The sequence below is a fragment of the Chelmon rostratus genome, chromosome 2 (genome assembly GCF_017976325.1).
Source record: "Chelmon rostratus isolate fCheRos1 chromosome 2, fCheRos1.pri, whole genome shotgun sequence".
Classification (NCBI taxonomy): domain Eukaryota; kingdom Metazoa; phylum Chordata; class Actinopteri; order Chaetodontiformes; family Chaetodontidae; genus Chelmon; species Chelmon rostratus.
Window position 1 is genome coordinate 3,335,978 of NC_055659.1, and position 17,177 is coordinate 3,353,154.

Sequence of the window (17,177 nt, forward strand, 5' to 3'; positions counted from 1 at the left end):
ACCCACGATGTAATAATGGAATAATCCTTTGAAACTACACCAGGTTTTACACTGTGCACTGTAAAACATCCATCTTCTTGGCTTAAAGTTGCAGCAAGAAACATGTCTAACAATTGAAATGCTTCTCATCTATATATATTTCTCATGTTATTGATTGTTTAACAGGGATAATGCACGATACATTTATTGGACAAGATAAATCGAAATTCAAAGCTGAAAGCTAATTTCTATATGTAGTTTTTGGGATGAGGCGACCAGTCAGTTTCACCCTTTTTGGGTGCTTTGACACTCAGTACTTCTGAGTGTCAAACACTTTGGTGGGACTCTGATCTGTGCTTGACACACCGGCTGCATCTGTATGTGGTTAACTTTGTAAAAGCATCGTAGTGAAGTTACAGCTGTGTGTGTGTGTGTGCAGTTGTGCTGTTCACAGCAGCTGATTGCAGCTCTGAAGAGACTCCAGAGGGAGAAAAAAATACAAAAACATCAGCAGCTTAACAAGAATAGATGGTTCCCTTTTCTTTCACCTCTTTTATTGTTCACTTTCTTCTTCATTCTTTTGATAGCTTTCATTTTTATCCATTTTGTCCTTTATCTGCTCTTTCAATTTTTTTGTATTTTCATAGTTTAAGCAGTCTCTTCTTTTTCTTTCCTCCATCTATCACTCTTTCTTTTCTCCCTTTTGACCCATTCTTTGCTGATGCTTTGTGACACCTCAGACACACGCATTCCTCTAGCTACATGTTTTTTCCTCCAACACACACATTGATGGATAAGAAGCTGAGGTGCAGAGCAAAACAGAGCATGACCTCTCATCCATTGTCTCCAGTGTCAGCAGTGTTCGATCTCCTATAGGTCAACCCACCCATGACCCGCACAGCAAGGGCTTTTGGGATTTAGAGTTCCCACGGGTCAAATCTAGCGCAGGGATTTACTGTATGGGTTCGCATGTCCATAGTTGTGACTTATAGGCTCACTATTGATTACCTATCTCTGAGGAAACAGAGAGGTTTTCCCTAAAGGCCTGATCAATAATGCCAATCTCCCTGTCTTTACTGCCTTATTAGGTAGGGATTATAGCAGCTTCACGATGCCCTGTGTGTGTGTGTGCGTGCGTGTGTGTGTCCTTATTCAGTCCTTCCTTATTTAATAGCAGAAAGCTCAAGGGGCAGGCTTTGTAGTATGAGTGCAGATCGCCGTGCAGGTGTGCACACATTCATGCGTCTCCTCCTCCAACCTACATATTGAAATAGGTAAAATTGTTTGTTATTGGCGTCCAAAATTAGTCATGAGAGCTTTCTGTCACTTCTGGATTGTGAACATTTTTTTGTAGTAGCTATTTGTGTGGTTTTAGAAGGCTCTTACTTACAGATTGCAGGGAATTCCTTATCATTTACAGCTGTATCTGGATGCATTTTACCAGTACGCTATGTGTGTGTGATCGAAAGGTCCTTAGTCGAGAGGCAAAGTCTTGCTGAATATTAACGAGCCAGTCTATTAATTAACAGAATCACCGGTTCAATATGCTGATGTGAGTCTGTGTGAAAGTGCTGAGGTGCTTCAGACGGAACAGCCAGCCAACATGTTCCTGTATCTGATCCAGATAGTTTCACTTCAGGGTCCCTTAACTCATTCATAATAAACCTCTGCGGTTACAACATATCCCCTCCTCAGCGTCAGTATGCCCACCTGTGAGCCTAATTAACATTTGGATTTCGGTCTAGCTCTGCGACTTGTTTTTCAGCAACATTCAGCTTCGCGTTCACATCAGGGGAGCTTCCCAGTGCAACCACTTTGTTACTGGTGGCATCTGAGCAGCTCCACTGCAAAGTAAAGCTACTTACTTCACCCCACATCCTCAATGCGCCCACCTGGAGGTTTTCCTCATCTCGTCAGAGAGCATCAGCTGAGTTTGTGAACCTATGAAGCCCACATTGTCTATGATGAGCTGTTCAAATAAACCTGATTTGACTTAATATGGGACAATAAAACAAGTTAAGTCCTTTTAAGGAGGATGTTTACAGGGTGTTTAGAAGTTGAACATTTCCTTTGAGTAGATTTGCATCTTTTACACATAGAACACATTTATACACAGTTACAAAAACATTAAAGAACAGCATTTTAATATTTTTCCCTGCATGTAATCCTGTGTTTTGTAATTCATAGTGCACACTGGCCTGCAGTGAGCATGGATTTGCAATTTTCTACACAGCACTTTAGTTCCTACTCATATTACAGCACCTGAAAACTCACTTCCATTGTGTAAGTTCTGGTCACTATTGAGTCACACAGGAATAACAAGCTTTTTAAAGACCCAGAGAAAGAGAGTTGGTGTACAAGAAAAGATGACAGAACAGTGAGATGAAGTTAAAAAAAAGAAACAGCCACAGGAGCTGCGTGATAGACATTTCCAGGCCACATGTGGACACACAATATCTCACTGCGCCATCAAGTCACATCTCTATCGCTGGATTTCAAAAACCCCATCGAAATTACAAATGTAAACCGAGCTCTTAGATGCTGCGAGAACCGCGAAAGAGATCCTCGCTCAGAGCTCAGAGGACGACTTAATCCAAAACACGACAGACACAAAACACCCGATAAGGAGAATGAAAGAGAGATTTAAGAGCTACACAGCCAAAAACCCGCACGCTTTGAGCAGAGACCCCAGGGAGCCATTTGAGCACATCGCACTCTGTGAACGTTTTGCATCGACGTTGTGTTTCAACAGAAAATCTGGGCGTGTAATTGATCTTTTAAAGAGTGATTTAGGCTGCACTTATTTCTGCTTTGTTGCACAAACTGCTTTCATGTCTGAACCTCAAAACAGCATTGTTTAGTAAAAAGTTTATTATGGAGCCTAGTTATTAAGGTCTTTTTTTTCTTCTTCAGTTAAGCATATTTTATGCCCTTTGATAAGATGATATTATATTTGTATGTATAAATAATACATGTATAATCTTACCTGTGTTTGTGGATGGTTTCATGCAAACTCCTAAAGAAACAACATCCTGAGATGGGCGGCCCAGGTGGGAATTGAACCTTCTCCACCAAGTGTTGGTGCTTTGATCAAACCACTAAACTCCCAGTTGGCAACATTTTCTTCATCATTGTCATTTCTTTCTTTTATTTGCCTCCTAAATTCCCTTTTGCCCCCAGGTATTGGCAAAGTGTCACAATTTGGCTTTTTTGTTTTGTACAAATGAAGAGAGCCAGTCAGCCGCAATGTAAAGCAATGTAGAGGCATTACAGAAGCTATTTATGAGGTTTGTGGAGAGTGGCAAAATTCATCACGCATGCATGCACACGCACCCACACAGTTTCCACCACTTTTGGGGGCATTACACGGACTTACATTTATTTCCTGGAGACTAACCCTAACCCTTACCACTACTTCCCGAACCCTAACCTTAACTCAAATCTTCACCTCAAAGTTTCTGTTATTGGGAATTGCGTTTTGTCCCCATAAAGAAGTCGAGTTCCCACAATGCGACTGTGTAAACAGATCTATGTCCCCACAACATTGCTAATACATATCAGACACACACACACATACACACACAGACACACACACACACACACACAGACAGACACACCTCCTGCTCCATTTGCTATAACAGGGGTAAATGAATTAGATTTTGATGCTTTAAAAGCTTTTCTCTTTCAACTCATATTGAAAGTAAATTTCACTCTAATGGTGAGGTGTCTGTGTTTACATGCCACTGATGATAGAGAGAGACAGAAAGACAGGAAGCAGAGAAGACAGCGGGGAGGAAGAAGGATGGATTATAAGTGGATTTTACAAAAGGGACGGACAGGGATGGAGGGGAAAGAAAGGAGGGTGGAGAGGATGAAACTGATGGAGACGGAGCGTGAGCACACAGCACACACTCTCATTCAGATGTATGAGTTGTTTGCATTTATGGCTTTGCCCATTGCCCTGATAATGGCACTTCAGTTATTGATTTGTCACTTATCAGATTACTACAAGGCTAAAAGAGAGCGAGAGGGAAGGGAGAGCGAGCATAAGAACAGTGTGAGGATGAGAGAGAGCACATAGCAGCAAAGCACTCAGGACAAGAAGTATTTAAAATGAAATAAGAATTTACATTACATATATACATATACATGTTATATAAACTATAATATTGGTCAACACCCTCAATCATATGTACAAGTCCTGCATATATATATGTGTGGACAGGTCGGTCTGAAAGCCTTACTGAGGCATTATATTGTCGACTAAAAAAACACACTGAGCAAAGCCTGAGAGACAGAAAAAAGGACAAAAATTTAGGGTCAAAAGACAGACAAGAGTAAGTGAAAGATATATTTATATATAGCTGTAAAGTTCACCATGTGTAAGAAGGAACACTGTCGCACAGGTCCTTCATTCCAACAGCTGTCAGTTAAAGCAGCTGTTTTCACATCACACCATAAACCTACTTTTAGCACTACTACATCTCTCTCTCTCTCTCTATATATATATATATATATATATATATATTACTGTGCAATAACCAATAAGGACACTGTGTTTCTTACTGCTACTCTCCTTTATAATATACCTGGCCTTCTATAGTTGATTTTATTTATATCTCTTTTTATTGTCTATTTTTCTCCCTCTCTTTTTTATTCTGCGGTTGTAACAAGTTAATTTCCCCAGCGTGGGATCAATTTAGTCTTATCTTTTATCATCACTCTCTATTTTTGCTGTTGACATCACATATAAACTCATAAAGGTTTTTTTTTTTATTGTTATTCAACGAAGCAATCAGATTTCACCACTGTTGAAGAAACAAAGGGATAAAGTGGTGAACGTGTAGAATAGCAGTGGAACAGAAAAGAACAGCAGATGAGCTGTTCAGGGATCTGATCTCCAGCTGTGTTCAGCGAGGCAGATTGCACCATTAACCTGGTCTCTGCATTCATCCAGACATGAATATGCAGTGCAAATGATATGTTTTCAATAGTAAATATAAAAGGCAGAGCCACACGTACATGTCAGGAATACATCTGAAAACAGAGACGGACGAATCCAGCAGACAGACAGCTAGTTAGATGGATGGATGGACTGATGGCCATGAAGTTAAGTAGATAGATACATGAACAAATGATGGATGGATAGATAGATTTGGAAAGAAAGGTAAATGAATGAGTGTTGGCAGAAAACCAAACAAGCAGCAGCAATCAGGGCATGAAGAAGACGATTATGAACTGCTCTGGTTGGTATGAGCTCATGCACCTGTATACAATCCTGCAGCTTTGATTAAACAGCATTTCCACATGTGTGTGTGTGTGTGTGTCTGTGTGATGATGATGATAATGACAATGCAGGGCCATTACCCATTCAGGACACAGAGCATATGGGTTCCAGCACTTGCATGTTTGTGTGTGTGTGTGTGTGTGTGTGTGTGTGTGTGTGTGTGTGTGTGTGTGTGTGTGAGACCTCGGGGGAATTCTGTGTACCAAATGTGTGAAATGGGCCGAGGGCCGATGTGATGTTTGTGTGTCTGACTCCAGTGATTCCCCTCGCATTGCCTTCAATAATGTTGATGATGACGATGATGATGAAGATGAGTCATTTTACCCAACAACAGTGGATTTTTATCATCCAGCTCGATACACGTCTGCACCCCAGCTGATACTCCTGTATTCCTCCTTTCCACCTTCCTTCCCTTCTTTCCTGTCTCCCTCTCATTCTCCCTTGCTCTCATCCTTCCTCTCCTCCCCTTCCTTCCATTATTCTCTGCTTTTCTTCCTCATCTTCCTCATTAAACATTCAGTTTAACAGGTAGTAAAATATATGAGATGCCTCATTCTTCCTCAGTCTCTCTCCCTCCCTTCCATCCTTGTCTTGAAACACTTGCAATGATTGGAGGAAAAAAATGTAGAAATAAAGAGGGAAATACACTCTTGAACGTACAAAGCAACCTGCTGCTACTAACAGAATAGAAATGACAGCTAGCACGTCCCCAAACGATCTTAAGTAGGAAGGTGGCATGATGTGTGTGTGTGTGTGTGTGTGTGTGTGTGTGTGTGAGAGAGAGATACCTCGTTGTCTTAAACCAGCGTCGCACGCTTTCATAACCGTTTTTCAGCTCCTGTAAAGGGACTCAGTAACTCCCCTGTCCTCCCACACACACACACACACACACACACACACACACACACATTAGAAGCACAGACAGTGACGCATTAGCACAGAAACACACATACTCTGTCACACACACAGTAAAGGTTTGTTTTCCGTTGTAAACAACTATACATCATAAACCATCATAAATCCTTTTGATTCTTTACAGCCACTTTTTAGATGTGACATTAGTACGGTACATCGCTGTATCAAGTGAAATGTGCATTTGAGTGTGTTCCACTTGCTCTTTGTTTGTTCAAGTTCGACATTAAGCTTTTTTTTTTTTTTACATCAGACCACAAATGAAAAGACCTTCAGTCTCTGTTCTTGTAGTTCTGCCTCGTTGGAAATCTGCATTACTTTAAAACACAAGCCGGACAGAGGACGTTCTTCTTTGAGAACCCCAGAATAACACAGTGAGAGGCTGATGGAGAATGACTTCCAACATACAATATTTATCTCCTTCATTGAGAGCAAAGAGTGAAACTTTGATCAAAGCATTTAAATGAGCTTTCAGGAAATGTGGTTCAACTTTTGATGAACTTCAGCAGAGACAAAACCACAGGTCGAACAAAGAGACACCTCATTTATTTCCTGTCATCGCACAAAAACACAATTAGTTTTAATATGATGTGTCAGTGCCTTTAAACTTTGACCTGCATATTAACCTGAACTGTGCTGAATAAAACATCGAAGCAAAATGTCTGTAAAACACTTCAACAGCACATAAAGTTATGATAAGATCATAGTTTGGTTAGAACATTTTTGTGCAGGTGTGTGTGTGCGTATGAAGTCTGTGCTGTGTACTTTGTGTGTGTGTGTTAACTGGCCAGCCTGTATTACTATTGATCTGTGTGACCCACCTTTGTATTGATCCAAAAAAAACCCCACTGTTAACCAGGTTTTCTCATTTCCCTCTTTCTCACACACACACACACACACACTCACCTGAGAAACAAATTGCTCAGTCGTAGTGCGAGTGCAACATTTATACCACACACTCTGAAAGTCTTTGCAGCTCAAACATCTTTTATGTCTGTAATCTCAGTCTGTCTTAATCTGTCAGTAAACTTAATTTGCGTTGGTTTGTCTTGTTATTTCTCCATAAAAGCATGACTTACCCCAAAAGAACACACAGATGTTGATGAAGACTATTTCAAGAGCTGATGCACCATATGAATGCACAGGATGTTCTCATCACTTAAACACTGTGAGCCAACAGGACCTCCGGAAGAGTCAAACAGTAAATTCAGGGATCAGAATTGCAATCCTCCTGTCGGGTTCAGACCACATGTCTGTCCTGTCTCTTGGCCTTGCCATGGCAAAAATTTATGACTCTAGTCACCGTATCTGACATGGGGACTATTGTAACAGAGGACAGTATTGGGTAGTCTGAATGCAGCATTAGTGTGTTAACATTATAATGCAGTCATTGTAGGATGCCAGAATGATGTGGCTTGTTGGCTGTTCTCAGCACATGTGGCAGGTATGTGACTTTCTAAAAGGTCTGGTACAGTATTACTGGTTTTTATAGATGCACACCCGTCTATGTAGCACCTAAAATAATTTGCTAACACCTAGCAAGACAAAATAGTTTGGCGATAATGTTTAAGGACCCTACGAGTGATTTCTTTCTGTTGACACCCATTAAATTGTCAGATTATTTTGAGAATGAGGTTTTGATTCATTTGAGGTTTTTACTCTTTACTCATTAGGAAAATCAACTTGTGGAGGCTTCAGAAAGAATCGTTTAGTTTGTGTCATGTTATCATGGTAGTGCATGTGTGCTTATATCTCATAGCTACGACAAGTATCAGTGAATTCATGACTTATGTTAAATCAATGACCTAATGTGGAGTTTTAAGGCTGAAAGCTCAAAGATGCTCAGTGACTTATGTAAGAATCTCAGTCAGAAGAGGAACAGCAGACACACACAAGTACCACAGTGTGCAAAGACTGCTGGGAATTTGGTTGTTTTTTTGGGTTAATATACTTGATGTTTATCTTCCCAATAGTGTGTATGTGTGTGTGTGTGTGTGTGTGTATGTGTGTGTGAACTTACCTAAACCCTGTATATGGAAATAGTATTTCAACACTTCGCTTTCCTAGTGACAAGTATGCAGGTGTGAACCTTCTCCTACCTGCCAGTGAAATCACACTGTTTTGACTGCGAGACACAAACTGTATTTTGAACCTTTCCTCGCTCAGCATATAGACGGACTCCTGTGCAGATCCACCACAGCAGCTGGGGGTTAAATGCTTTGCTCAAAGACACTTCAGTGGCTGAAAGACACAGTCGAGGCTTCTGCCGCTTTTTGATGTCGACGGCTTTGGAAAATAAAAGCAAAATCTCAAATTCTCAACAGTTGTGAAAACAGCTGGTCTCGTGTGGCAGTGTGTGCTGGAACGTTCGTTGCACTGAGCTGACCCATTTATTTTGATGTGTGTGTGTGTGTGTGTGTGTGTGTGTGTGAGAGAGAGAGAGAGAGTGTGTGTTGACATGGAAGACAGATTCATCAGTTTTTCTCACGTTAACAGATTGCACCTCTCTGACCTCGCAGCTGGGAAACAAAGTGTGAAATGAGTGTTGTGTGTATTTGTTATTGTGTGTGTGTGTGTACCTGTGTGTCTGTGAGACAATGTGTGACTGAAAGCATGTTTGTCTATGTGTGATTGATATTTCATCATATGGAAATGGATCTTTGTGACAGTTATTTTTTGATGAGTGTAAGGAAGTGCACTTCTTTGTATATGTGTGAATGTATGTGCATGCATGTTATTCTTTTTGTTTGTGTGAGCATTGTAACACCTCTGCCTCCACCACAGAGACAGTTGTCATGGTGAGAAGAGTCTCTGAATAACAAACATCACACTTGCGTCTGGGTGTTGAGTTGACTCAAGTCGACATTATTTAAAAAAGGAATTTTAAATGAAACAAATCCTTTTACAGAATGCTTTACAGAGCAGGAAAGGACAGAAAAATAAATGCACTGTGTGTGTGTGCGTGCATGTGTCTGTGTGTGTGTGTGCATGCGCACACAGGGGTGTGCATGTGTGTACATGTAGGTGTGAATAAGAAATGTAATCAGGCTGGGTTCACTGTGGAAAGACCTGGTTAGAGACCCGGGCTAGATTACTTTAACACACACACACCTGTACACAGACACACACACACAAACACACACAAACCATCATTTCGCTTCCGTAATAAGACACACTTCTCCTCTGCCAGCCAACCGCACAGTAATATAACTTCAACAATATCAATACACACAGACACACATATACAATACACATACACACAAACCCACGCTCTCAGTCACATGCGCACACACACACACACACACACACACACACAGTGCTGCTGAGGATTAGTCCCATTTAGCCAAGGCAAAAGTGATGGATAAAATCTCTTTTAGACACCTGTATGTGTGTAAAATATACAGTATGTGTGTGTATGTGTGTGTGTTTGTGTGAGTGTGTGTGCGTGTGTGTGCGCGCTATGGCCTTGTCTTGGAGGGTAGGAGTGCAACATGTTTCTTAAAATGAAAGGAATCTCTGTCCTTCCTGTCTGTCCTTCAGTTTTCTTGACAACCATTCATCCGATTCACTTCAGACTAGGTGGGTGAATTCCTGAGGACATAAGGAGGTGTAGTGCCTGGAGAGCCCCCACGAGTTTAAATGACAGCTAGTGACCGTTTTATACCCCGAGTTAACGTTAACTCGCTCTCTCTAATCTTAACATCAGCTAATTTGAGTTTTAGTGTTAACATTTTGATACAAAAAGCAGTGATTGACTTAGTGTTATTACGCTAACTTAGCTAGTTACCTTATGTGAATAATGTCAGCCTATCCTTTCTAACGACCTGGAAACCAGCTATAAATCGTGTTAGCTGCCTATCTATTGCCTAATACATGAATTTTATCAGTAGTAATGATATAGTGTGAAATATTTCCTCCCTCACTTTTATGAATTATATTTCAATGGCAGGGGTTTTCTTTTAGCATCTCTCACAAATTCTGATAATTCTGACTATTCTGATGACATTTTTAATACAGCAAACAATTGTACATTTCACTTTTCATGTGTGCACTGTCTGTGAATGGGCATTGCACAAGTAAAGGGTCAAAGGTCATATCATCCTTGGTCCCCAAAACCAAAGACTGAAGAACGCACACGCTCCCACACAAACACAATAAATACTGGACACAAGCTAGGCCCTAACAGGGCCTGCATGTGCCTGCACAATACCACAGAGATTCAGGTCTTAAAGGATAAAGGAGGTGAAGGTCTCTTGTTGCATCTCAACAAAATCACACACACTACCACACATTAACACAAACCAGCCACTGATCTGGACTAACATAAAGAAGGTCACTTTGCCTTTGGTGTGTTATTGAGGGAACAAGCTTCAGCCTTTTTTTTTGGGTGAAGGTTAGTCTCAGGGTCGTGTTAAGGTTATGGGAAGCCTCCAGGAAATGTAGGTCAATCGGATGTTCTCAGAAATACAGCAGCCCAGCTCTGTCTTTATGTGTTTGTTGTCCAAAGTTTGCTTCTTCTGTACATTCCTACCCCTTCAAAAGTCACTGCACTGCCCTTTGGAATCAAAATGCCATCACATCCAGGACACAGTTTCTGGTAATACGCATCAGTCTTTCAACGAACAGATGAAACAAATGTGTACATTTTATTCTACTTTTACTTGACTTTTCTTTATTATTATATAGAATCTACATATAGTAATATAATTGAAGCAGAGCACTAATTTTAGGAAGAGTATTATTTCTAAATTATAAATCTTTTACACATGTGCTTCTGGAAATACTGTAACATCGCAGATACCAAATGTATGGTTTTATATTCTGAGTCAACACACAGGATGTGCTGTTGATTATCAATGCATGCAACATAACGGAGCAGGGTGGTTATTTGCATCTATCGTCCCAACACAATTCAAAAAAAGAGATAAAAACCTTACAGAGGACATTCTACATTAATTCAGCACACTTTCACACCTATGCAATAGAGTGCATATGCAAACACAGACACTGTTAGAAGCCAACAGCCACACCTGCTTGATTCAGTATCTCTCCTCTCCCACTCGCTCGCCAAATAGTCTACCAGTCACTTCAAACTCTCAGTCCGGCTGATGGCAGTCAGCCAAATGGAGTCGGCCGACCCATAAAAGCTCCATCCTGTGCCATAAAGCAGAGACTAAAACACACTTAAACCGTGAGTCGACAGAGAAAATGTGTTTTACGTCGTGGCTCAGAACCCTCAGGGTGTGGATACATTAAGACGCTGATATACGGCGCCAGTGAATTAAAGAGCTCGCAGTGTTTTTGCTTTTTTGCTGCATCAAGCGTCAGCTGAATGGCGAACGAACGTGGTCGACCGTATCTGCAGCGCACAAGCACTCTGAATTACTGTAGCTATTTGCAGCAGATGTCTGCCACAGTGGGATGTTGAGAGAATCAGGAAAATGCTGATCTGAACTGCAAAAGAAATGATGGCACGGAAACTGATTTGACCTTCTGATCTGCCTCATAGTGTTGCAGCCTGCTGATCAGTACATGAAGAAGAGGAGAAGGCAATCCAAGAATGAGATGATGTTTACAACAACAACAAAAATGAGGGAAACCACTCTACTTTAGCCTTTAGCCTTTCACTTTTTAGCGGCCATGCAACCTAACCCCGATGTAAAACATGATGGATTAATGCTGAATTCAGATCCTTTTATGATCTGTTGTTGAAACAGTATCTGTTTTTGTTTGTGGAAGAATAATCTGAAGTTTGGCTGCGCTGTTATGATCATACTTTAACTGTCTCTGGCCTTTCTCTTCCTGTTTCTGTGGCTGTAGGTTCGTTCATGGTGGTGAACGCGTCTGGCCGGGCGTCGGGACAAAAAGCTCACCTTTACATGCCCACCCTGAAGGAGAACGACACCCACTGCATCGACTTCCTGTACTCCCTGTCCAGCCGGGACGGAGCCAGCCCAGGCACGCTCAACGTCTATATCAAGGTGTGTGTGTGTGTGTGTGTGTCTGTGTGTGTGTGTGTGTGTGTGTGTCTGTGTGTGTGTGTGTGTGTGTGTGTGTGACTGACAGGGATTGACAGATGAAGCGGATGATAGACTTAACAGGCAAACAAACAAACAAACCTCTGTTCTCTGTCAAGAAGGGATGAATTTAGCCCTGGGGCATTGAATGTTTGTATTGGTGTGTGTGTGTGTGTGTGTGTGTGTGTGTGTGTGTGTGCATGAGTGAGAGAACTACAAATCAAAGGTAAAACAGGTAAAAAAGACATACCTCATCTATTCCCTTTCAGTAAGGATAAAGTTGGGTCTAGTGTACTGCATTTGGTGGTATGGTTATTAGAGTGTTTGTGTGTTTTTGTAAAGAAAGTTTTAAATAAGAAGACTTCTATTTCATTGTTCATTTGGACAGAAACGCATGTCAAGAATAAGAAATGATAAAATGATTAAAACATTCGGGGTAGGAACTAGGGTTTGTGCATGCACGGGTACACTGATAGATTCTCTGTGTTGTTGAGCAGAGGCAGGGCTAGTGAATGTTTTATGTCATGGTCTGAAGACGCTGATGGACAGATGGGTAGAATACAGAGCTGGTGGGGTCAGAAGGGAGCTGAGGATGGAGGAGGGAGTGTGGAAAGGACGGACTGGTGAGCTGGAGACTGAGAGAATGTAGAGATGGATGAGAGGGATGAAATGATAAGACATGAGATTGGTGGAGATCTGAAGTGAATCGGGGACCAACAGAGCATTGAATAAAAGCATGTGAGGCATGAAGTGATTGGCTAATCAATTAACTGATAAATAATAACGCTTATTATAATCATTGAATGAATACAGTTAGATAGGTTCGATAAAAATCCCTACATTTACTTTAGTTTTTCCTTAAAACTCTTCAGTTTTACTGTCTGAAACCTGCAGGTTATCTGATCCCTGCGATTCTTTTCATCTTCTAAATCTCTTATTATTATTTTCTGTCTGCCTGCAGGTGAATGGAGGCGCTCAGGGAAACCCGGTATGGAACGCTTCTGATACCGTTACTGAAGGCTGGGTGAAGGCTGAGCTGGCCATTTCTACATTCTGGCCTAACTCCTATCAGGTAACACACACACACACACACACACACACACCTTTTCTTTCTGTCTTTGCTGGCATGAACATCCATTAGTAACATCACTGCGAAGTGCATCATAAATGATGAAAACAGTCATACCTGGTGGCCTATATTAAAATGACACAGAAATGATTAAGCAAACGTGTTTCTAATAGAACTGTCAGTGCGATTACACTCCTCTTTTAATGTGACTGAGATCTAGATATCTCTCCATCATGCGTCAGGCAGATGGTCAATATTTGACACTTGAAATGTCCTGCAGAGGCTGTGTGACTTTTTAATTGTTTCCCCCTCAGAGTTTAATATTGACTTTAATTTTTGGACATTCAGCACGAGGCAGTGCAGAAGGTGCCTGTGTTCATTCTGACAATTGATGTGTGAAAGGTAAAATAAAAAGGATTTTTTTGCTAAACAATATTCAGGTGTTTTCATTATAACTGCTGTCTCTAGATAATTTTCATGGCAGACAGTTGGCAGTGTTAGTAATAACATTAATGAATGATCACTTGGGGCCATTAAGTGTCCCAGTAAGTCATGCACATTACTGGGACCCTGGAGCTGGATCACCTGCCTTTATTAAGGTTATTAATTACATGCATGATTTTCCTGCTTTGACATGTTAAAAGGTTTAAAAACTTCTGTTTTTGCTTCATCAGAGCAGCTCTAAAGAAGGCCACTGGGGCCAGAATGTATTGTTAAAACCGAGATTATTCGTCTTAGTCCTAGTGATCTGTCTGTGAGCTACCTTTTTATCTTTTAATGTGTTCCACATTGAAACTTCAATGGGCCCAAAATTCAGATTAGACAAAACCTGGATTACACTCGGTGGCACAAGGAGACATTTGTGGTGAGCCTCATTAATCTAACCACTCTGTCTTCTGCATGTTAAAAATTGTATTTTTATGGATGTTTCAATTTGTAATAGCAAAGTAAATGAGGCGAAACTCAATATACATGAAGGAGAGGCTTGTGTTAGAGACAGTGTCTCAGTTAACTAAAGCTATGCAAACTGTGTCTTAAGCACTCTTCAGCAATATTGATTATGAAATGTTGAATTCTGTAGGGTTATTTTTTCATGAAGGAGAGACTTTGACGCTTCCATTATTTGGTGTGAGATTTGATTGGCAGTGTGAGGCAGATCTTAAGAGAGTCTCACAATTTAGTTAGTTAGCTGTAGTTGCAGTTAGCTGTAGGTAATTTGAGTCAGTATTAATTTAAATACTGAATAATATATGTTTACAGGAAAACACTGAGTTTGAGGAAGTTGTAGGTGACTCACGTTAACCCATAAATTTCATCTCAAGAAATTTAGAGCCTGTAGCAGCTATAAAGCTAACAAATGCTAGTGGTTCAGTATAGCCTAAATAAATGTGTGACCATTGGTTGGAACTGTGGATTCAGTGTCATCCTTTAACAGGCAGAAAGATGACCAGTATTGGTCTGTTTAAGATGCAGAGACATACACCGCTGTGTTTTATTGAGGTAGTACAAAAGGGACTGTGTTTACCTAATGGCTGAGCTATATTCAATAGATGAAAGCACCCATGTGTCGCACGCACAGATCTGAAGCACAAAGGTGACCAAAGTGCATTAAATGTGTGTTTCCCTCCCTAATGAGGAGTCATCTCCCATGGAGATATGACACTTTGTTTTCCAAAAAGGGCAAAAACATTCTCATAATAAAGCCAAGAGCGACAATTCAGGATTCAAGGTCAACAGAAAAATGGCACCTAATCGGTCAAAATTAAAGTCGCAAGCAGCAACAAGAAGGTTTCGGTCTTCGAAAAGGTGAGCAAAGTCACTTCAGCTCGTTCTGTTAAGTTAAGAGAAGGAACAAGACTAATTACACACTTTTTTCCATCATCATAGCCTGCAGCATTTCAATAACCCCTCACTCAGAGTTCCCCATGTGTCCCTCCTTCATTTAGGCTTTGTGGGAATCTTGAAGAGGTAGCACAAGAGGTCTCCAGTGAGTTCAATGGAAATTGCTCAAAGTTCTTTTTATTTGGTTAATACTTAATCCCTATACAGAGCATGCACACATACAGTAATATGGTGAAATTAAGTGCACTGGGTATGAGGTATGCATTTTTGGCATCTCAGGTGCCCCCTGTGGGTGCAATTTCAAATCCATCTGCTACTTCAGCACCACGGACAGCGCCATGGTTTTATCAATACACAGCACAGTGAGGCTACTGATCTTTCAGAGCCGTGACTGGGACCATAGATCCTAACTCACAAACCGTCAGACAGATAAAGGATCAATGAGTCAGGCAGACTAGACTAACATATTCAGCTAAACAAGCCCTCTGCCCCTGCACTCGCTCTGCTATGTGGGAATGAAGAGGGGTGGTGGCAGGTTAAAAAGGCGGATGGCCCACCCTCAAATTGCCTGCCAACTATTTCCACTAATGACTTGAAATGCAATGTTTTTCATATTTTGACTGCATGTTTTTCTTAATTTGACACAGTTCTGGTCTGTGGCATCTCCAAAATTGGATTTTTATACACACTGGACAAATCATTGCCAAGACTGTGCATCCTTTTGTGAGAAAAACATGGAAGACAGTGAGTTAAGCAGCCATTGCAGGGTTAGAAAGTTCACAGATTATCACTTTTACTTTTTGCAAGGTCGCAAATTTGTATTTGAGGGAGACATCCGAGAATATTTCATTATCAACAAGTGTGTAACATGTTGCTAGAAAACAGCAGTAAAATAGACTTAAAGAAAAGATCAGATATGAGAGATCTGTTTTAATTTTTTTTAAAGCTATATTCACTTCACAAGCCAGCATGAAGGTACTGTATGAATTAGAATAGATATATTCAGCAGATTACTTTCCAAAATGAATGTGAAGGGAGAGAAAAATCTGAATTTTGCACACAAAGACCTGTCATAACAGCAACAACAACAAAAAACCAGTGTCTTTCCCTTGACATGCATGCCAGAGAGGGGGGTTTATTTTTTGAAGGAAAAGAAGAGAGTAAAGTCTTCCCAGACGTCTTTAGTATTCAGACTCAGTCCCAGCTTATACTGTTGAGGATCCTGACAAGTACAGCACAGAGGTATATGTGTGTGTGTGTGTGTTTGTGTATGACTATTTATGTGTGGGTCAGAAGTGCATGGCCCTTTGACAGCCCTGCTGGCTGCCTGTCACCCTGAGAGTGTCTGCCGGAGAGAAAACGTTAAAACAGAAATATAGGAGTAGTGTGATGGAGAGAAAAAACACAAAAGAGCAATTAGAAGAATTAAAGAATGAAAGAGCTGTTGGAGAGAGAGAAAATATATAGAGGAGGACAAGGAGAGAGATTGTTGAGAGGAAACTGAAAGAAAAGAGAGGGAGGCATTAAGGATGGAGGAAGATGTGGAGAGGAAGAGGCCTGAGAGAAAAATAAAAGAGTGAGAAAGAAAGAGAGGATGAGAGAGAAAAGACGAGAGGAAGCAAGAGGAGGCACGGCATATGTGGCTGGCATAAGGATGGAGACAGAAGGATGAAGGGATTAAATAAAGAAGGAAATAGTTGCTGACTTACAGTGCAAAATTCCCCTGGGGTTTCCTTATGAACTTTGCAGGGGCATCAAGATGTTGCAGTGTCTGGAAGAAAAAAAGTTTTTTTTTCCTCTTTCTTTCTCAGACTTTATAGAAAACTGTGGCTCAATGTGTTTCTTTCTTTCTTTCTTTCTTTCTTTCCTTCCTTCTTTCTTCCTTTCTTCCTTTGTTCCTTTCTTTCTTTCTTTCTTTCTTTCTTTCTTTCTTTCTTTCTTTCTTTCCCGTCTCAGGTAATATTCGAAGCAGTTTCAGTTCAAGGCCATCCAGGTTTCATCGCCATCGACGACATACGAGTTCTGGCTCACCCCTGCCGTAAGTGACTGTGTGTGTGTGTGTGAGTGTGTG

At 40.9% G+C, this 17,177-nt stretch overlaps 1 protein-coding gene across 1 annotated transcript in view; it reads left to right on the top strand.

Moving 5' to 3' along the window:
- Positions 1-17,177, top strand: part of ptprt (protein tyrosine phosphatase receptor type T) — a 312,082-nt gene that overhangs the window by 69,670 nt on the left and 225,235 nt on the right. The window contains exons 3-5 of the mRNA XM_041962443.1: positions 11,999-12,159; positions 13,157-13,267; positions 17,063-17,144. Coding sequence (XP_041818377.1) covers positions 11,999-12,159; positions 13,157-13,267; positions 17,063-17,144 — 354 coding nt within the window. The remainder of the gene's footprint in view (positions 1-11,998; positions 12,160-13,156; positions 13,268-17,062; positions 17,145-17,177) is intronic.